This window comes from Pituophis catenifer, unplaced genomic scaffold, assembly GCF_029215685.1.
Source record: "Pituophis catenifer annectens isolate HBS135680 unplaced genomic scaffold, rPitCat1.0.hap2 SCAF_4, whole genome shotgun sequence".
Lineage (NCBI taxonomy): Eukaryota > Metazoa > Chordata > Lepidosauria > Squamata > Colubridae > Pituophis > Pituophis catenifer.
In genome coordinates, this window is record NW_027256884.1 from 30476539 (window position 1) to 30498951 (window position 22413).

Consider the following 22413-nt stretch of genomic DNA (forward strand, 5'->3'; position numbering starts at 1 on the left):
AAAATTCACTTCATTTGGTACTTTTGGTGATGTTAAACTAAGCCATACTTTAATTATGTTATACTTCAGTCAAAATCATTCAAAAGTGTGAACATGTAGAGAGGTTCATTTCAACCATATGATTATAACAGATGGGAATAAGCTTGAATCATTAGAGCTGACCAAGATTTCACTAGAAAATTTCTACTATTGTAGAAGACTTGTCTGAAGTAACTAAATTCTCACATAGGTAAATCAGTAAATCTCACAATCAATAAATCAACACTTGTATTCCTCAAATCACCAAACTAGACTTTTTGACAATATTTTATTTAAGTTGCTTTAGAATAAAAGTCCAGCAATCCAAGGGGCAATAGTCTTTATCCTGTGATCTGGTTTTTCTTTAAAAATGATTATAATCACTCCAAATGTACATCTGTCTTTTTATCAGTGCTTTTCCAGTTCATTATTGATTTTGCTCAAGTTCCCATGTAGAAGTAGAACTTCTATCCTATAAATATTTTGGAAACGGGGTCGGGATAAGAGAGAAAGAGCAGAGAATTGCATTCATCAAAGCTGAATGTGGAAGTCTATGCAAATCTAAGGATGCTTAGCCAGAAATCAGGAAACCAGCTTCCCATAATATTACTTTTGCAGATCTAATCTGTGGAAGTCAAACAGTGGTTATGACAGCTGTCATTCAATTATAAAAATATGAGCTGAATAAATCAAATTATAGTTTAAAAATATTCAGGTTTGGGTAAACTTCAGACTTTTCATTTCACTTAATCTTTTAACAAATGGCTTGGATCAAATCCCACATTTTTAATGTGATTGTATCATTCCAGTATAATGGAAACAATTGTATTTTTCCACTTCTGTAATTATGTATTTAAGGAAAGGATCATTGATCCACAAGACTCAATTTTAGTTCAGGGAATTATTGACTGAAGTTGACTTTATGAAGGAACTAGGGTTAGCCTTTAAAGTACAAACTCAGAACGCTTGATTTCTTATTGACAATGCTATTTTGAAAAAAATAAAATAAAAACCTATTAGACTGCAGTATGTTGAATCCTTTGTGTTATTTTCTTTGACTAGTATTTTCTGTCTTGATGTAATATTTTACTGATAACATTTTAGACTTCACATAAACCTTATTTCATGATTTAAGCTTTCCATAGCTTAACAAACTGAAGTGGTGGGCTATATTTTTTCCCAGAAACACCCTATCTGCCCCCATACCTACAAATTTTCTGCTTTCCCTGTGCTTTCAGTTTAATACTATGGGATCTAGAAAAACGACTCCCAATAATTGATATGCTAAATAGTTCCTGCAGTGCAATATCATTATTGTTCGTATGTTTCACTGGAATAACTTTGAAATCAGTTATCTTTATTTCTACCGAAGATGACCTCCTCATACAGTATGTACTGCTTAATTTTCATCTTTATCTGACTTTCTCCCTTAGCAGGAATTGAATAAATATGTATATGATGTGACTGAATTAAACACTCCTTATTTTTCGGAAGCGCTTATTCCTCTATTTAAAAAATCTGCTGGTCCGGGAGACCCCTGTTCATTCTAGTATCTAGGCAGATTAAGAAAAGCAAAAGCTGCTTGAACAAGTAAATTTGCAATTACAGGACTACGCAAATATTTAAAATTTCCCAGTGACCCTTCAAAACAATGGAGCCTCTCTAATCTTAACCATGTTGTTCCCAGATAGAACATCTGCAAAAGCAGCTAGCCCAGCATTACTGAGAGACGACATTCTTCAATCAAACATAGGGATTCAAGTCAGACCTTCTCTTAAGATTTTTTTATGTTACGGTATGGAGCAGAGAAAAGGACACTGCCTGTTTTCAGTGTGAAGGAAAAGTACAGCTGGAGTCTTATTCCTAGACTTGGTACACAGTCAGTAAAATAAAAATAATCAGAGCTTAGACAATGCAGAGACAAACCTTTATGTTGATGCCATATATGGCCAAGTCTTTGCGAAGGCGGTCACATGCCAGCAGAAGGGGCATTCTCTCCTGCAACCGTTGCTGCCTTTCCTCTTTCTGCTGCAGTTTTACTTCTTCTGACAGGTCAGCATTTTGGGCAGATGGACTTTCTTCAGCCTCAGGGGTAGCAAGAGCAAAATTGCGCACTTTGATCCGGAAGCTCACTAGTTCATCTATCACACTGGAGAGCAAAGCTGAATGCTTGTGTTCAGAGAGAACCTACAAATCATAATCAAGTTTGTCTTTATTAAAGACTGATTTTCAGTATTATTGTACATCATTCTGGGTGCTTCTGGAGGAGCACAAATAAAAATAAAAGTAATAATAACGGTAAAGTTAAAATCGAGACCAATAATATGTATACCGGTATGTGCCAATAAAAGTCAATTATAACTGCAATGATGCAACAGGAAAGAGATCTATGACAATTCACTGCGGCCAACTCGCCACAGGCAACTTGCTGAAACCGATTCACCACAGGACAACTCGCTGAGGGAAAAGAGTTACATTAATATCAAAGATGGTTGAATAGAATAATTAAAGAAAGGATGCAAAAGGAGGAACAGAATAAAATGTGAATGGCCAAAATTAAAATATTTATTTTAAATAATTAAATAGAATTGTTAAATTGTCTCGAGGCAAGTTGGCCGCAGCAAGTTAGCTGTGGTGAGTTGTCCCATTGCCACAGGAAAGAGTGTTGAATCTAAAAAGCATTTTTCCAATTTTAAATTAAGACTAAGTTCAACCTTAATAAAATCCCATCAAAGAAAACAGTTCAGAGGTAGCAAACAGTACAGCACTTGCATGTAAGCTCAAGTGAAGAGGTCATTACAGAACTGCTTTCTTCTTTGTGGACTATAGAGTGGTGGGAAACATGTCAAAGTCCTGTGCTGAAAATCTGGTTCCACTGAGAGCAGGAAAAACATGTTCCATTTTTTAAAGTCTGCAACAGTTGCTGCTCCTCAGGAGATTGCCTAGAGTGGCCACAGCATCGTATGCTTAAATACATAAAATTCTTAACAATGGACACCAAATACAGGTAGTCCTTGACTTCCAACCACAATTGAGCCCAAAATTTCTGTTGCTAAGCAAGTCAGTTAAGTGAAATTTGCCATATTTCTTGCCACAGTTGTTTCACTGGAGTATTAAATTGGTAATATGGTGGTTAAGTGAATCTGGCATCCCCATTGACTTTACTTGTCAGAAGTTTGCAAAAAGTGAGCCAATGACCCCAGGACACTGCAACTGTCATAAATATGGGTCAGTTGCTAAGCATCTGAATTTTGATCATGTAATCATGGAGATGAAAAATGGTCATAAATCTTCTTTTTCAGTGCCATTGTAACTTCGAACGGTCATTAAACTAATTGTTGTAAGTGGACTGCTGTCTTACCTGACTTTCAGCAAAGGTGATTCCAACTGTGTTAAAAAATTCCATCAGGTAGGAGACTATGGCCCCAAACACAATACTACTTCTAGGGGATCTTGTTTCCTGATTTCAAAATAGATACAAAGAAAAAGTGGAATAACAAACCAGTCATTTTGGTGACCGAGGCTTCAGCACAGGAACTCAAGATGTAAATGAAGCATTTCCCAACCATTTTGGAAAGCAACTTCGCAGAAATTGTGTTATCTTAAACATTTCCTAAACTCTCTTTATCCAAGAATGGAAAATTTCGAATCATAACAAGGGGAGCTACAATTATAAGGGAGATAGGACAACACGAGATGCATAAAAACAATTCTCTTAAAACCATGTTTAAAAATATCTAACTACAGGGAATCCTCAATTTATGACCACAATTGAGCCCAAAATTTTTGTTGCTAAGTGAAACACTTGTTAAGTGAATTTTGCCCCATTTTATGACCTTTCTGGTTAAATGAATTACTGCAGTTGTATAATTAGTAACACAGTTGTTAAGGGACTCTGGTTTTCCCATTGACTTTGCTTGTCAGGTTGCAAAAGGGACACAACATGACCCCAGGATACTGCAACGGTCATAAATGTGAGTCAGTTCCCAAGTGTCTGAATTTTAATCACGTGACCATGGGAATGTTACAACGGTCATAAGTATGAAAAACGTTACTTTTTTCAGTGCTGTTGTAACTTTGGTCACTAAGTGAACTGTTGTAAGTCGAGGACTACCTGTATTGCACAGAAAGTTACTAAAACAACTGAAGAGTGAACAGAAAGAAGGAAAGAGTGAAGCTTCCATCTACAGAACCACAGGGCATGCCAGACTTATCCACCTAGTACTTTTATTATCTGAAGTCTAAATTGGGAAATATTCTGAAATGCTATCAGAATTAAGGAAGCAGAAATTGTGAAAAAAGCATAGATAATCACTTTCTTATTAAACTGAGAAACTGAGAATACAGAAAAAACATCTCAGGAAGTTTAAAGAAGCTTGATACTTCAAGGAGTAGGTTGAGAAGTACCTTTCCAAATACTTTTGCGCAGTCCGAGCAAGAGCACCTTATTTCATCTCTTCTCCTATATGTCCTTCATCACTAAAATGACTTGCCAAACTATCATTCAAAAGGAAACAAGTTCTACTGCCTTTGTTATCAAAAGTACTGTGGTTGTAAAATTTAGGAGCCTGGTGGTATAATCCAGGGGTATTAAACTGGAATTCTTTGAGGGCCAGATCAACATTATAGTTCTCCTCTGCAGGCCGGAGGGGAAGGGGGAAGACGGGACGGCCGCCTCCTGCAGCACTTTACCGGCCAAAACAGGGTGTGGGGAGCCACGCAAAGTCCCCCCCACGCCTCGTTTTCGGTCTCCATGGCCTCCTGCAGCACTCTGCTGGCTGAAATTTTTTTCTTTATATTTACAATTGTTTTCTGAGGCTTTTCTACTATTCTATTGTTTTGCAGTCTTCCAGTTTTACAATTTTTCTTAATCTCCTCCAGTTCTGCATCCCTGAATATTTTATTTCTGAAAATGAATCTCCTTTGGTCTTCTAACTGTTATTCAGTGATATCTGTACTAGATAATTTTTTCCCCAAGATTCAAACATTCACTTTAAGTATTTGTTAGTTCTGCTTTATAATAGCAGGCCATATCCATATAATTTTCAAACGCAGTATACTTTTGTCTTATCTGTGGTTGCTATTCTTACAATCGTACAGGCCCAGGCCCTGATTGCTCAGACATGGCTCCTGAGTCCTGTTGCCTACTTTTTGTCAGATACCCAGGAGCTCTAACACCTGAGGATACCCTCTGGTAAACTGAAAGATAAAAAGGATAAATATAAAAAATGGAAAGTAGTGCACATAACTAAGGCACAATACCACAATACAATACAATATAGCTCGAATCTGCAATAATGAAGTCAGGAAAGCTAAGCTCAGAATGAAGTAAGACTTGCAACAAATGTCAAAAATAATTTTTAAAAATCTTTCAACATATAAAAAACAAGAAACAAGTCGAAGAAACAATCAGTCCACTGATGGGAGATGATGGCAAAGAAGTGACAGGCAACAGGGAGAAAGCAGAGCTGCTTAATTCTTTCTTTGCATCTGTCTTCACACAAAAAGAAAAAATAGCCCAACCTACCAAAGACAGAACCCTAAAAGACACACTAGGGATTCAAATTAATATAGGCAAGAAAATGGTAAGAGAACATCTCTCCATTCTAGACATGTTCAAATCATCAGGACATGATGGATTACATCCCAGAGTTCTGAAGCAGTTGGCAGACGTGATCTTGGAATCATTGAACCATATCTTTCAAAATCCTGGAACACTGGGGAACTACCAGAGGATTGAAAAAGATAACACCAGGAAGGTCGCACTGTCTCCAATATTTTAATAAGAAATGAATAAATAAAATAAAAATAAAAAATAAAAAAAGTGAAAGAGCTGATGTGGTTCCAATCTTCAAAAGGGAAAAGAATAGATCCAGGAAACTACAGACCAATCTGCTTGCAATCAATATCTGGGAAGAACCTGGAAAAGATAATCAAGCAATGGATCTGAAACACCTAGAAGCAAGCAAAGTCAGAAGCCAACATCGGTTTGTCAAAAACAGACCATGCCAAACAAATCTTATTTCATTCTTTAGCAAAGTGGACTCAATTAGTGGACCACCAAAATGCTAAGCTGGCAGAAATAGCCAACACCCCAGAAGACAGGCTCAATATCCAGTTGGATCTTGACAAACTTGAACATTGGACCCTATTCAACAAAATGAAATTCAACATAGAGAAAAGTAAGCTTTTGCACTTAGGCAAGAAAAACCAAACGCAGAGGTAGAGATTAGGTGAAACTTGGTTCAATAGCACTAACTGCGAGAAAGCTCTTGGAGCCCTAGTGGACAATCACTTAAATATGAGCCAGCAGTGTACTGTAGCTGTCAAAAAAGCCAATGCAATCCTAGGCTACATTAACATAGGGATAGAACCAAGATCGCATGCAGTGTTAGTACCACTTTATAATGCGTTGGTAGGACCAGACTTGGAATACTGCACCAAGTTTGGTCACCAGAATATTATAAAAAATGTTGAGACTATGGAAAGAGTGCAGAGAAGAGCAAAAAAGATGATTAGGGGGTTGGAGGCTAAACATATGAAGAATGGTTGCAGGAATTGGATATGTCTAGTCTGAAAAGAAGGACTAGGGATGACATGATAGTAGTGTTCCAATATCTGAAGGGTTGCCATAAAGAAGAGGGGGTTAACCTATTTTCCAATACACCAGAAGGCAAGGCAAGAAGCAATGGATGGAAACTAATCAAGGAGGGAAGCAACCTAGAACTAAGGAGAAATTTCCTGACAGCGAGAACAATAAATTAGTGGAATAGCTTCAGAACTTGTGGGTGCTTAATCACTAGAGACTTTAAAAGCAGACTGGATTAGTCATTTGTCTGAAATGGTATAGGGCAGTGGTTCTCAACCTTTCTAATGCCACGACCTTTTAATACAGTTCCTCATGTTGTGGTGACCCCCAACCAGGGGTGGGTTCTAAATTTTTTTACTACCGGTTCTGTGGGCGTGGCTTATTTTGTGGGCGTGGCTTGGAGGTCATGTGACTGGGTGGGTGTGGCTAGCTGGTCATGTGACCGGGTGGCCATGGCTATGTGTATAGGGACTACTCAGAGGGCTGAAAAAAGTCATTTCTGACAGGTCCTCGCACTTTTGACTGGTCCTCACACTTATGACCATCCTCACATTTATGCCCGTGCAGCATTCTTAACAACCATGTCACTCATTTCACAACTGCTTCTCTTCACCATGGTGACAAGATAGGGCAAAAACATAAAATGTGAGGACAGTCGTAAGTTCGAGGACTGGTCAAAAGTGCGAGGACCAGTCAGAAATAACTTTTTCAGCCCTCTGAGTAGTCCATATGCATAAAAGGATACAGCAATAGAGAGGGATGAAGGAAGGGAAGGGAAATTAGAGTAGGAGTGAGGGTAAGAGAGGGAGGAAGAGAGGAGGAGAAGGAGAAAGAAAGAGGAAGTAGGGAGGAGAAGAAGAGGGTGAGGAAGAGAAAGTAAGAAGGAAAGAAAAGAGAGAGGTGGTAGGTTTGAGGAGAAAGACTGCTGTACAATAAAAAAGATGAAAGGGAAGAAAGCCAACCCCAAACAAATATAAAGATATTAAGATAAAGAATAAATTGTTAAACTTTAAGGAATAAAAGAGAACAAATATGAATAAATAACAATAATTAGAAACACAATACAAACATACAATGTATTTTCTTTGAACAGAGTATTTGGCCGGTTCATAAATTTAAACAGTGTTTAGTCATTTCAATTAAATTTACAATTTCTATATTTCCTTTTTGCCATATTTATTCCTCATCTATTTTTGTAAAAAACCAATATTACCCTTCATCCTCATCTCTAATCTTAATCAAATTCAATTTTTCCCTTCTATTCTATATTATACCCCTTCCCATTGTCATCTATTATTATATCCATCCTCACATTGGTTAATTATGTAATATTACAGTTGTTTAATATGAATTCAACATTTTAATATAAATCAATTAGTTATATAACTACCTTTTTTGTATATTAATCAATATGAACATGAATATTCCAATTATTTCCATGCAATCCAATTTCTTACAAATCAATTAATTATATTTACCAATAATAATAAACCAAATAATTTCCCCCATATATTCCTCCAAACCACAACTTAACCATTTCTGCTTTCAACACAATATACAATTAATAGTATCTCAATTATTACAATTCCCTAGTTAAATAGAGCTTTTTTTCTTTTGTGTTTTAAAATCTCTTTTTCCCTAAATTTCCCGTTGTTTGCACCTACCTTTTTTGGTGAGGAAAAAGAAATCTGCCTGCCTAATTTTCCAACGTGCAAAGCCAACAGCCTGCTTTACTTTCTCTTTCGTTTTTCAGTATAGCTAGGGGAAAAAAAATCTGCACTCTTTCCAAGCAAGCAGTAGAGCTCTGAGCAAAACAGCTGAGACCAAATCTGCTGAGGGTGGGAGCCGATCTAAGCAAGGGCTAATTAGCCTATGCTGAAGCTCCGTGGGCCAATAAAATTACAAAAAAACACCGAACCGTTTGATAAATTGCTGGCTCGCCCGCCCCTCGCCCACCACTATTTATTGGCAATAAATAGTGGTGCGGAGGGGCGGGGCAAGCCAGCAATTTATCAAACGGTTCGGCTGCACCACTGGCTCTAGGGCGGCCCTTTGAAGCCCCGCGGCAAGAATTTAAACAGTTTTTTTTTCCTCTAGCCATCGGAGGCAGCAATAGATTGGGAGTGGGCAGGGTAAACGAACGGCCGGCGATCCAACAGAGCAGAGAGTGAGGGTGAGTGAAGGCGTGGGGGGGGAAGAGGGCTTTGGCGACCTGTGAAATAGCCGTTCGACCCCCAAAGGGGTCGCGACCCCCAGGTTGAAAACCGCTGGTATAGGGTCTCCTGCTTGAGCAGGGGGTTGCACTAGACCTCCAAGGCCCCTTCCAACTGTTATTCTGTTAAATTTATTCTGTTAAATTCTGATGGTCCTTTTTGACTTGGGTAATGAGCAATTCAGCATAGGATTGGTCTTCTGTTTTATCACTATATTGAATAGACTGAAAGATACATCAGTCTGGCTCTTCCGCGAAGACCTGTCTAGCATGAGTGAACCTTCCAGTAGAACACACTACCACAAGCATAGCTCTCAACTTTAATATTATTCACAGTATGATTAGCTAAAATATTTCTTAAATTATTTTCATATAATAAATGTTTGGGTGTCGATGAACAACCTGAAATTTCATTGAAGAGGTCAATGAGCGGAAGAATTTTGTGATCTCTGGTTTACAAAGCTGTGCAACAAATGCAAGGGAAGCTTTTAAAAACCCTTCACAATCAACCACCGTTTGAGGAGGTGAGATAGGAAAGGCCTCTCCAGAACGAGAAATAAGAAAATCCAATGATTAGCAAAGAAAACGGCATCCTTCATAAGCTGCTACAAATCCAACACAGTAATGACCAAAATAAAATTTGAGCAATTTCAAGCATCACACATTTAATTTTGACTTTTTGCAAATGCAGTACGGATAAAGTTTGTTATAGGAATGAAACGTTGCCATTTTTTCCTGATCACTTTTTCTAGAAAAATAATACATTGATTTCAGTCAGTATAGAATTAGACAACTGTCACTTTCTGATCTTTGTGTGCCAATGGGTTACCTTAGTGACGATTTTAAGCTGTCTGTTGCCATAGTGAATGAGGTCCAAAATTGCACGAATAGCCCTGGGAGTGTCAAAGTCATCTGCACATGCTGCCTTTACTGTTGTCTTAGTAAGAGCTAGTCTTGAAGAAAAATGGAGAATGTAAGATACCAGAAACAAAACTTTGTCTCATTGCTATAAGCCAGTCAGCAAATGATTCAGATGTCAAACTGAAAAACTGCTTTAAATGGAAGCCACAGGCATTTCCTATAATTATCCCTGTTCTAGGCATGCGGGTGTAATGAGTGTGTCTGTGTTAGGATGTATGAAATGCACGCTGGCTAAGAATGCTAAAAGTTGCAGTTTAGCAATAATTCACTCATGATAGTGTCCTACTTAAAAAAATAAAAGTGAAGAATTGCTTGTTTTGTTTATTCGGACACAAAACAAAAGCCATTTCATCACTCAAATTTTAGGTCTAGACAAGATAACTTTGGAATTGTTAACATACACATAGAGGGTTAAGAACCTGGCACTTGTAGGCATTGAGATGCCCAAACCACCACTAGATGGCTCCATTTTAAAAAAATGAAGTGGCTGAATCATGCAAGTTGTTCATGCTTTTACATGAGATTTACTAAAATTTGTCATTAATTTATTTTTAATATTTGGACACCCATGGCACTGCACAAAAATCAGCCTTTAGAAGAGATGCTGCCCACATACATATAGGAAAATGAACTAAAAGTCGACTCCATTATTTTCCCACTTGCAGTCTATGGCACCCAACAAGCAGACAACCAACTCACATTAAATTGTCACCGTTATATATCACTTTTACATGCAGAAGTTAATTACAAGGGAATATCTTAAAATTATGCCTGCTGCTTGAAGCAGTTCTCTTCTGATTTCTACCGTGTTACTCTTCTCCATAAGGCACCAGACCAATCACAAATGCAAATTATAAAGGAGAATACATAGCACTTACTTCTCCCAAAGTTCATCTTCCCTAATGGCATCACAGTTAAACTGTCCTTTCATGTAGGCATTGGCACTACTTATAAAAGAATGTATTATGTGAAGAATGTTCTTTGCATCATTCATGGTATCATTACTATATTCTGTTCCTACGAAAATAAATTTAATTATATGGATTAATATAAAGAGTTTGGCAATATCAGAAAATAGAACAGCATACTTTAAAATTGAACAAAACAATACTATGCTTTTCCTGCCTCCTCCCTGTCTCACTGGAGTATTTCTTGCATATATCGAAAATTATCAAAGCAAATTTATTATTATTATTATTATTATTATTATTATTATTATTATTATTATTATTATTATTATTATTACTAATTCAATTTATATACCGCCCTTCTCCTATTTGGACTCAAGGCGGTGCACAGCCAAGGATAAAAAACATACCAATACAAAATTTAAAATCAATTAAAAGAATTATACAGCTTTGGCCCACAATTTAAAACAATCCAATTAAAACCCAATTTACACTTAAAAAGCTAAAAAACTAAAAAGAGCTAAAAAAGCGGGGGGGGGGGTTATTCTGTCAAAGAAAGTAGATCTTTTGTTGTTACATATATATCCCCATTAATTCCATTTTTGGTAGAATTTGTTCTATAGAACATTAGAACTAAACTTAAAAAAAATAGCAGCATCTTTAAGAATATTTGGGACAATAAACAAACATAAATGCCTGAGAGAGATACAATACATAAATAAGATATCAAAACAAGTAATACTCTGTGTCATTATATTTCTGTCTTTGGAAATTGTTCAAGGTACATACTGTAATATGAGGGTGATAGTAATAAAAGAATTAATAGTCCAGATGTTGCAAATTATGCTTCTGGTCACTTAATAGCAGACTGATTGCTCTAAGTAGCACTAAAAGAAAATAGTTTTAAAGGTTCTTTCCTTGTTTCTTCATCTATTTTAGTGTCATCCAATTTCCATGAATAAATGGAAACAAGATGTGCAATAAAATGGATTTTCTGGTTCTCCTCACATTCCGAGGTAGAGTTAAAGCAAAAGTACAGTAATGCTACTGAGTCCAGTTTCAAAGATGTAGATGTTTTACAGCATTTAATAGCTTTGACTAAACTATAGGTTTACTGCTTGGGCGCAAAAGAGAGTGAATTCATGCAGGAATCTTGTTACTGTCCACTAATAAATTGGACTGGATTAACTGGATTAGCCAACAAATTAATGGTTTTTGAAGAAATTTCTTCAGTCTTTCTATTACCTTCCTTGTAACTCTACCAGACCTATTTAAAGAGAATGGAAAATATTAGCTTTCAGGAGGAAGTCACTGGGGGAATCTGGAACTAATAATCATCTTGTTCTAAAACAGTTTTTAAAGCTATTCACTTGTGTAGGCAAGACTACTTTTGAAAAATAGGAAGAGAATCTCACATTTTCTTCTTTTGTTTAGTGTTTGAAATGCTGTCCTCCAAAATCTGATTTGCTAAAGCTGGGGAGGAGAGAAGGTGTCGCAAAGCAGCAATTAATCACTGAAAATGTATTTGCCCCATCAAGCAAAATGTACTCTTTTTAATGGATTAGAAAGTCTCTAAGTCTCTCTTGTGGAGAGAAAGTCTCCACATTCCTAATGACCATGTGACTGAGAAATAAAGGTACTATCAGGTCCTCAAATAGAACGGACCAGGAAATTAATTCCATAGGAAAGTTAAAAACATACTTTATTGAGGCTGGCTATAATAACATAATTCTGCAAGCCCGATTGTGCTCAACCAATCACCTCCTCCTTATAACCTAGCGAATTAGGAAGGCATCTCTCTTGACTTGTGCTGACTCTGGATAAAAGGAGAAGGAATAATGCTTCAGGGCCACCATTGACAGCCCATATTTTGACAGATTTTACAAAGCCCTCATGCAGAAATTCTTGAAAAACTTCACTTTGTTCTCATTCATCTCAGACTTGGCATGATTTGCTTGTTATGTCTTTGCTTTAGATCAAAGCACAAAGATGAGGAGATATGTTTGATATGCGTTTCAAATACATAATCAGATATTTTTATGTGTCTTTCCATATGCATCTATTGCAAATAAAAGCAGCAATATCACTGAGGTTCCATTTTCAATTTTAGTATGTCCTGCTTTTCCTCTAAGTCAGCGATACCCAACCTTTCGGGCTGGGCGGACTGGCATAGGCAGCAGGGGTGGGGGATGGTTTTGCACGGGCACACCACTTTCACAAATGCAGTTTCACACGCACCCACTACTTTCATGGTCTGGTTCTGAATGGGCTGCAGCTCGACTCCGGGCCAGGGGTTGGGGACCCCTGCTCTAAGTGACATATGCTGAATTTCTTCTTCTGCAATTTTCCCTACAATAACCCTATGATATGCAGATCTATTCAAGGTACTGAAAATGTGTTTCATTATTGAAATCTGCCAATGAAATTAAATGCGCCATATTTTGAACTGAAAACAGAACACAGATTTAAAGCACAACTTCTTCAAAGAAGTCACTAAATGCTCCTGCGTCAGTCAAAACCTGAACTCTTTATCAATTTCGCTATGAAAATAGAACAGAGCCTCTCTCTTCAGCTGGCAGCTGGAAAAAGGATGCATTTTAAAGTTTAGCTGAAATTAAGAAGGAAATAAAATGACCTGAAAATTTAAAACTCTCCCCCGAAAACATTTTAAAACAAAAGTAGTTCTTTCAGAGGTATGTAAAGTAAGCATCTAATTGCAACTTCATCAACAATATACATTTTGTAAAGCCATCTTTAGTTCAAGAAGTGTTCTTACCTGAGCCGTATTTGGTCCGCAAACAAAACATTCTAAACTGATCGGATGAAAATTCTTTTAGAAAATCCTAAGGAAACAAACAAAAAAAAAAAAGAGAGGAAAGAATCTCATTCTTGATTCTGCTAACAGAGTTAGATCATGAAGAATTTGGCAAGGCATGGATGATGGACCCCATTTCAGAATTCAAATACTTTCCATCACATCCCAACCTCTAAATTAAAATGTAGCACATTATCAACTTTATGATCATGCAGGCATGCCAATATTTGCTCTTAGATCTAATGATTATTCAGGTTTTGAACTGGAAAATATCTATCCAGACCAGTTAGCAAAACTGATATTTTTTCATACATATATCAATATCTATCTATCTATCTATCTATCTAAATTATATCTATATATATAAAAGTGAAAACCACTCACACCGTAATCACAAAATCTCCAGAACTGTAAAGCCTACAAATTTGAAATTTGACACATATGTTCCTCTTGGCTTCTAAGTGCTCACTAAGAAAGGATTTTTTGAAACGACCATCAGAGCATTAGTATTTCCTATATTATTATTAACACGCTCTGATGCTAAGGAGTTCTACTCCCCTCCCCACCTGAAAAGAAATCTGTTCCAAATGCAAAACACAGAGGAGTTTCACTTTCATTTTACTTTCAAGCATCTTTACCACAGAACAGTTGTGCTAAGCCATGGCCAGCCTCCTTCCCGTGTCCTTGCTCACACAGCAAATACTGTTTGAGTATACGAAACACATAGTTTCGTAGCGAAGCACGGGCGTCCAGCTAGCAATTATATAATCTCAGGGGTGTCAAACTCAATTTCATTGAGGGCCACATCAGGGCGTGGGTGGGTGGATGGGCATGGCCATCTTGACGCCACTAGACCGGGCCGAAGCCATGCTGGCCTGATGTTTCCTCTTCACATTGGGTAGACTGGGCCAAAGCAATATTTTGCAGGACAGCTCCATGGGCTGGATCCGACCACATTGTGGGCTGGATCCAGCCGGCGGGTCTTGAGTTTGACACCCCTGATATAGACAAAAGCAGAGAAAGAGACAAATACAAGCACACTGAGAGCTAGGCACACTGCCAGAAAGAGTGTGTGTCATCCCTCATTGTAAATAATGTATATACACACTGTGTTTCTAACCCCACGAAAGGTTTCTAGGATTCAGCTGGAAGACTTTTGCCTCCACGACTCTGTCTCCTCTTTTTAAAGGTGCTCTTCCATTTCTATTTCATCCTTAAACCCCAAATCATGAAATCTAACAACGCATTTGGGGCTTTTGCTGAAAACAAAGCATAGCTCTACTTCTTATGGGTGCAGAGATGTGGAAATGCAAGACAGCAAAAGCCCATCATGATTCTGTCCTGGGTGACTGGCAATGCCCTTTTCTATTCCCATAAGACAGCTCTACTCGTCTTTTCAGAAACATTAACATTTTAGAAATGTAAAATACCGTATTTTTCGGAATATAAGACGCACCTACCTTTTTTGGCTGTTTTTTTTTAAAGTTTTTTTTTTATTTTTTAGACAAACACACATACAAAAATACAATGTATTTTCTTTGAACAGAGTATTTGGCTGGTTCACAAATTTAAACAATGTTTAGTCATTTCAATTAAATTTACAATTTCTATATTTCCTTTTTGCCATATTTATTCCTCATCTATTTTTTTAAAAAAACCAATATTACCCTTCATTCTCATCTCTAATCTTAATCAAATTCAATTTTTCCCTTCTATCCTATATTATACCCCTTCCCATTGTCATCTATTTTTATATCCATCCTCACATTGGTTAATTATTTAATATTACAATTGTTTAATACAAATTCAACATTTTTATATAAATCAATTAGTTATAACTATCTTTTTTGTATATTAATCAATATGAATATGAATATTCCAATTATTTCCATGCAATCCAATTTCTTACAAATCAATTAATTATATTTACCAATAATAATAAACCAAATAATTTCCCCCTATATTCCTCCAAACCACAACTTAATCATTTCTGCTTTCAACACAATATACAATAGTATCTCAATTATTACAATTCCCTAGTTTAATAGAGCTTGTGTGTGTGTGTGTTTTAAAATCTTGAACTCTCCTCTTTTGCCCTAAATTTCCCATTGTTTGTACCTACCTTTTTTGGTGAGGAAAAAGAAATCTCTCTCTGCCTCATTTTGTCATGTTGCAGCAGAGCCTGCTTTACTTTCAGTTTTGCTTTTTCAGCATAGCTAGGAAAAAAAAATCTGCTCCTGCACTCTGCAGCAAGCAGGGGAGCCCTGCGCAAAACAGCTGAGAGCAAATCAGCTGAGAGTCGGGAGGCCGATCTAATCAACTTATGCTAATTAACCTATGCTGAAGCTGGAAGGGGCTGTTTTTTCTTGCTGTTTGCTTGCAAGAAGGTAACTGCTGTGAGGCACAGGCCAAAGGGTGGGGGCCAGTGGGTGGGCAGGGCTACATTCGGTGTATAAGACGCACCTAAATTTTCACCCCCTTTTGGGGGGTAAAAAGGTGTGTCTTATACTCCAAAAAATACGGTACATTAAAACTAAAATTGTACAGAAATTCAGCAAACTCAGAATAAAACAAACTGAAAATATATACCATACTGGCGCACGGTAACTAATTTCACTCTATTATAGTCCAAAGTGAAAGAGATTCAATTTCCTCACTGAAAAAGGCCAGTACCGTTTAGCAGCAAGTCAGCTGACCAATGATATTTTATGTATTGTGTCTGGTAGGATCGCTCAAGAGAGTCAAACAGGGAACAGAGTTTTTTCTTTGATAAGAGGAACAAGAGATGGATAGTAAGGAAAGTAAGAGACGTAGAAGGCAGAAAACTGCTGACAAAGAGTTGCAGATACTGTGGCATACTTTTGTATCTTGAATTTGCAAGAAAGGGGACATGCAATCACATCAAACAGAGCAATGGTCTCTTTTTTTAACATACAATTTGACCCTTTGCCTCAGTGGCCTCAAGAGAGTAAATGCTGCATAATAATGCATAGGACTGTTCATTTTTTAAGGGTTCCGCCCAATGTCAAAGAACAGAAACTGGAAGCTCATATTATTCTATCTGCCTTTATATACATTTGTCTTAGATGCCCACCAAATTTGTTCAAGAAGAGATCCCAATTCTCCTGTGTTCAAACTCTCTTCACACTAGCCTGCACAAGCCAATTCCCACTCACCTTTTGCATAGTTCAAATCCTTGCAGGTACAGTTTTGCCCAGAAAAACACTATTAAGAAATAGCCAGAGAACATATGTTTACAGTACCTTAATTGTAATGTAGTTTTTTAACGATTTTGACATTTTTTTACTCCCTTTTATATGCAGATGTCCTGGAATGAAAAAGCAAATTGCTGCTTTGTTTTAAAAATAAAAAGTGCTCCAGAATTAGGAAAGACAAAAGAAAATTATTTTTTTTAATAGGAAACAGGAAAACAAAAAATGAGGCTGTTTCAACACTCATATTTAAATATGTATCCATTATTTTTATATACCAATAAATATTAAGAATAATTCTAAACCTTACATAGATAAAAATGGATTTTTGGTAATTGACTTAAGGATGCGTTTTATGATAAAATTTAAGTAATTAAATACTGCCAAACAGAGAGATAATAAAACTTCTCATTTTCTATTAATTCATTAATCACAGGATATATTTAATGGCAAAAAAATTACTCCTTAAGATAACTTTCCATGAAAAATTTTGTATATCATTTAGTACACTTTTGGAAAAAATAACACACTTCCTGAGATAGAAACTAACTCAAATTTCTTTTACAGGCTATAGTTCAAGAACTTACAGCTGTCTCAATATTGCTGGATTCCAAGATTTGGTAATATGTAGTAGGGTATGTTTTATCCATCAGTACATTTCATAAATATTATAAGAAAAGCTAGAATATATTATTATTAATAAGTTTACTTTAATTCTATATTTTGTTACAGAACACTGACCATTTATTTTCTCAACTTGATAATTATAGCCAATTATTAATTCACGCCAAGTTATAGAAACTTTGTAGAAACTTTAAAACCATCCAATTTAATGAATATAGCAGCTTCTAGACTGGTAATGTTCATTTATTTTCATCCCAGTCTTTATTATTTTTATAAATACCAGTAACTCAGGGTGGCAAACTTACATTAAGGTATACATATTACTTAAAGACATTAAATATTTAAAAATTACTGTATCGATTTAAACCAACATCCAATCTTTTCTCTTGTAAAATTCTGAATCTTTCACCAATTGTAATACTAAAAGGTCTGCTGTTTCACAAACTACTACAAGAGCAGTAAAACAATGTGGAAGAACTACCGTACATGCTGAAAAAGTCAGAACACTTTAAAAGACTTGGGGGAAATTGGCCATTCAAGATTTAATGTCTGTTAAATATATGTCACTTGTGTGATGTCATTAAATGATCAAATTACCTCAACTGCCCTAGACTTTTGGACTGTTGCAAAAGTATTACATTCAAAATCTTAAATTAAACAAATACTAAAAAGAATTACCCTGAGTATGTGTATTCTCAAATGTAGGTATCTTCTTTTTTTAAAGATAACCAATTTTCCTCTACAAATCTGGATATGCAATGACTTGGGACCGACAGATACATTCAATATTTTAGAAAATATTATAATGGAAGCTCTCACAAAATGGCTGCCATAGCTGGGTGTTCCTATTCATAAAATGGCTATCAAAGAGGCTATAGCCTATTGCAAAAACCCATCTCCCGCAAGGATAAAGGAATGAGATTGTTTACCCCTACCTCCCCAAGGTGTTTCCTATTGTTCAATTTTACCTTTGTATTTTTCCCCCTCCCAAATGCAAAGGGCAAGTACCATTTTTATTTTCTGCGACTCAGGCAGCCTGAAGATACAGTTTATCATTTAATGGCAAGAAACTATATTTCTGGAGGACAAAAACGCAACAAAAATATTTGCAGAAATATTACCATTTTTTTCAGAAATAAGTCTTTCCTTCCTTCCTTCCTTCCTTCCTTCCTTCCTTCCTTCCTTCCTTCCTTCCTTCCTTCCTTCCTTCCTTCCTCTCTGCTCAGAACTCAGAATATGTCTTGTAGTATTTCTATGTAAATATTTCCAAGAATATAATGGCTTGAATCTCAATATTATTTATTTATCAAATTTAGGTACCACCCATTTCACTTTCTATAATATCCATCAACATAATGTATGTTCCTATCAACTCAGTGATTCCAAGGAATTTTACAGTCCCTCTTGAGCAAAATGGCCCGCAGTACAAGAGGATATAGTAGTAAGGTCTAAAACTGAGCAGAAGTGTCTTATATGTAACAAAATTCCATTCTAGCAAAGTTCTATTGCTCTGTTTTGAGTAGTAACTCTCTTTGTCCTTACATGTTTTTGAGAGAATCTCCAAATGCCATGAGTCTTGAAGGATGTTCAGAGAGAAAGGAGACAGCAAAATCAACTTTTATGAATGTCCATCAGTTCTGGAAATCAAGGTCCAAGTAAACTTTTGTCTTAAATTCTTATGTTAACCATCCAAATGGATGGATGAGCCCTGCACTGTTTATCCTTGGAAAGATCAGCTAGAGCAATTCCAGGCTGTTAAAGTGACTCATGCTACAAAATCTGCCTAAACCTATACCCTATGGTAGAACATCACAAGGTATAAGCAATACCTTGTTTCAACAAGGAAACATCTTGCAGGCCGTGAAATAAGCACACTTTATGATCATCACTGTACAGTATATCTTGATTTATTTAATGTGTTCTTCACAAAGTTCATTGTCCTTCATAGCCATATAATTTCCTGAATCCTGATATTTAAATAAAAGGAATAAAAAATCTAAAAGTTCATTTAAACTAGAACTTACCAGAATGTAGAAAATAATTTCCCCATTGTTCACACTGATGATAAGCCTCGCATTGAGCAATTTCATTTTCATGATGAGGAAATGCCAGATCTATACCACCAGTATGGATATCCAAATGTCCCCCAAACACTAGACTATTAAAATAATAATTAAAACAAACAAATGAACAATGATTAGATTTAAAGAAATGTTAATAAATCAATAAAAAATTAATATTCAAACTACTGCTTCAAATCAATAGAAAATTGGGAGCCAACCTTTCAAGGGACTTTCTTTAAGCCATTTGCTTGGATGTTGCAATATGTCCAGATTGTAGTAGATCTGATTTTCTACATCTTTGTGTTTAATTCAAATGTGCCAGTGGATAATTACATTTAGCCTTGCTCTTAACATCCAAATTGTCAAAAGGAAATGCTAGGTTACCTCTAAAGCCCAGATTGTGCTAAAATGTATGATACAATAAAGAAATATCTGTCTCGCATTAATACTTCTTTTACATTAACATCCTCAACCTTACAGACTTTAATATAGATTTAATTATACTGAATATTAATGGATTGTATATTACTTATAAACTGAATTGGAACTATTTTCTCTCCATCCATTACCTCACATTAATTTAATTAAGCAGTTCCTGGAAAAGCTACACTTTCTGATGTCTTCTTTACATTGTGAAGGACAAATAACACATTGATCCTTATAAACATAATTGCTACAAGGGAATTTTCTAGACAAAAGGGGACACAGAGCTATTTGCAAAATGTACAATTCTGCCCTTATAATCTGTTTTATTTGAGGCATTTCCTTTCACTAGGCCCAAGGAAATTGACCTGGAAGAGGATCCAGCAAATATCTAAACTGCCTTCCCCCACCACTTTCAACAAATTTGATCGGCTCAGTACAAAGACATAAGACGTATAAAACACAAAATCAATTCTTTACTGAAACACTACTCAACATTCATTTTCATATCCCACAGAAAAGTCTGTCAACACCTTCCCATTCTTTTATTGCAGTCCCCCAGATCATCTACAAGTTTGGCTTCAACACAAGAGATGTATGTCACAATCAATCAATCAACATTCAGAATGACAATGCAAAGGACCACAGCAGTTAGTTTAGATTTCAAGCTGCAAAGGAAACAAAAAGCTGTTGGCATTAGTTAGCCATCATGCCATTCAGATCAGTCTGTTTCCAAGTGTGCATTTAAAACAGTCCCAAACTACAATTCCTATTAATTTATGTTTTTAACAAATAAAAACATGTTTGTGGTTTTAATAGTTATTAGTATTGTTTTATGTTGCTTTATTACTCATATTGTTTTCATTCCTGATTAGAAACCACTCAGAGTTTGATGTAAAATGAGCAGCTGTGTGTTTTAAATAAGTAAATAAAATAAACAACTGACATCCCATACTGCCCCTGTAGGGTTTCTGCCAGCACCGGTTAGCATGTTCTTGAAAAAGAAGCAAGATTAGGAAATGAAAAAAAACTGACCTTGATATTGTAGAGCATTCAATGTGCCAGCCAGGTCTTCCTTTCCCCCAGGGGGAATCCCAGCATATCTCATGAGGTCTGGCTGCTTTCCAGAGAGCAAAATCCTTCTTGTGGCGCTTATCACTAAACCCTGCCAGTAACAAGTAGTGATGATATGATTAAAGAGAAAATTCAGAATTCAATGTTTCAAAGAAATCCATCAGGACTTGAAATGTAGATATCATGGGCCTCATTTAGCTAAATGACTAGAAGGAATCCCAAATACCTCTCCTGCGCGAGCTGCACTGGCTCCCGGTGGTCTTCCGGGTGCGCTTCAAAGTGTTGGTGACCACCTTTAAAGCGCTCCATGGCTTAGGGCCAGGGTATTTACGAGACCGCCTTCTGCCACCAATAGCCTCCCACCGGCCAGTACGCTCGCACAGAGTGGGCCTCCTCAGGGTGCCGTCCGCCAGACAATGTCGGCTGGCGACCCCCAGGGGGAGAGCCTTCTCTGTGGCGGCGCCCATCCTCTGGAACAACCTCCCCCCAGAGATATGTACAATAACAGACCTCCGGATTTTTGTCGGGCCCTGAAAACCTATTTATTTCAACTAGCTGGGCTGGCTTGAGTTAAATTTTAAATTGATTTTAAATTGGGTTGTTTTAATTTACAGCCAAAATATTTAATTATTTTAAACTGCTTTTAAATTTTGTATGTTCTGTTTTTGTTTTTGTTTTTACTTTGGCTGTTCACCGCCCTGAGTCCTATTGGAGAAGGGCGGTATAGAAATGGAAACAAATAAATAAAATAAATAAATAAATACAGGTAGTTCTCTACTTACAACCAATCATTTAGTGACTGTTCAAAGTTACAATGGCACTGGAAAAAAAGAAGACTTATGACCAGTCATCGCACTTATGATTCACAGCATCCTCGTGATCACGTGATCAAAATTTAGGCATTTTGACTGGCATGTATTTATAACTGCTGCAGCATCACGGAGTCAGATTATCATCATTTGTGACCTTTTGCTTCCGACAAGCAAAGTCAACTGAGGAAGCCAGATTCAATTAATGACGTGATTCATTTAATAACTGCAGTGAATCACTTAACAACAGAAACTTTGGTCCCAATTGTGGTTGTAAGTTGAGAAAATACATGTACACAATTTAAAAAGTCTAGATCCGTGACCACCACCTACAGTATTGTCTGTGCAGGTTACCTTACTGCTAATTCATTAAACTTTAAATTTCTAAGTAGCAGTAGCTAGCATTGTGCATTGGAATGACCGCTGCATTATATATCTGGACATACAAAAAAACCCAACTGATGTCTTAACAATTTAAAGGGATATACAAATACCAAACTCAGAGAGTAACCTGGATAATTTTCCAATACTGGATTTGCAAAAAGGCTTGTTAAAGCTTTGAAGAAGTTTGTGAGAAGGGACAAAGATAAATCATGTTTAGGATGCTGTATGAAAGGACTATAAATCAAGATTGTTAAAAGTAACACTTAATAAACTTTTGCTCACAAAAACTGAAATGATGAGGTTTTAAGGATCTGTATATAGTTAAAAGATGGGATATGGGAAGAAGTAATCACTTATTGCA

The 22413-nt window shown here is 36.5% G+C and overlaps 1 protein-coding gene across 2 annotated transcripts in view; it reads right to left on the reverse strand.

The window, feature by feature from the left end:
- Window positions 1-288: 288 nt before the first annotated feature.
- Window positions 289-22413, reverse strand: part of CARS2 (cysteinyl-tRNA synthetase 2, mitochondrial) — a 33715-nt gene continuing 11590 nt past the window's right edge. The window contains exons 7-15 of one of the 2 annotated variants that reach the window (XM_070942917.1): window positions 20821-20950; window positions 19324-19457; window positions 16727-16791; window positions 13425-13491; window positions 10619-10757; window positions 9649-9772; window positions 3380-3478; window positions 1945-2205; window positions 289-485 (exon numbers count right to left, since the gene is read on the reverse strand). In XM_070942917.1, the coding sequence (XP_070799018.1) occupies window positions 459-485; window positions 1945-2205; window positions 3380-3478; window positions 9649-9772; window positions 10619-10757; window positions 13425-13491; window positions 16727-16791; window positions 19324-19457; window positions 20821-20950 (1046 nt within the window). In that variant the 3' untranslated portion in view covers window positions 289-458. Of the gene's footprint in view, window positions 491-1944; window positions 2206-3379; window positions 3479-9648; window positions 9773-10618; window positions 10758-13424; window positions 13492-16726; window positions 16792-19323; window positions 19458-20820; window positions 20951-22413 lie in introns of both variants that reach the window. The other variant, XM_070942916.1, reaches the window with a different exon arrangement.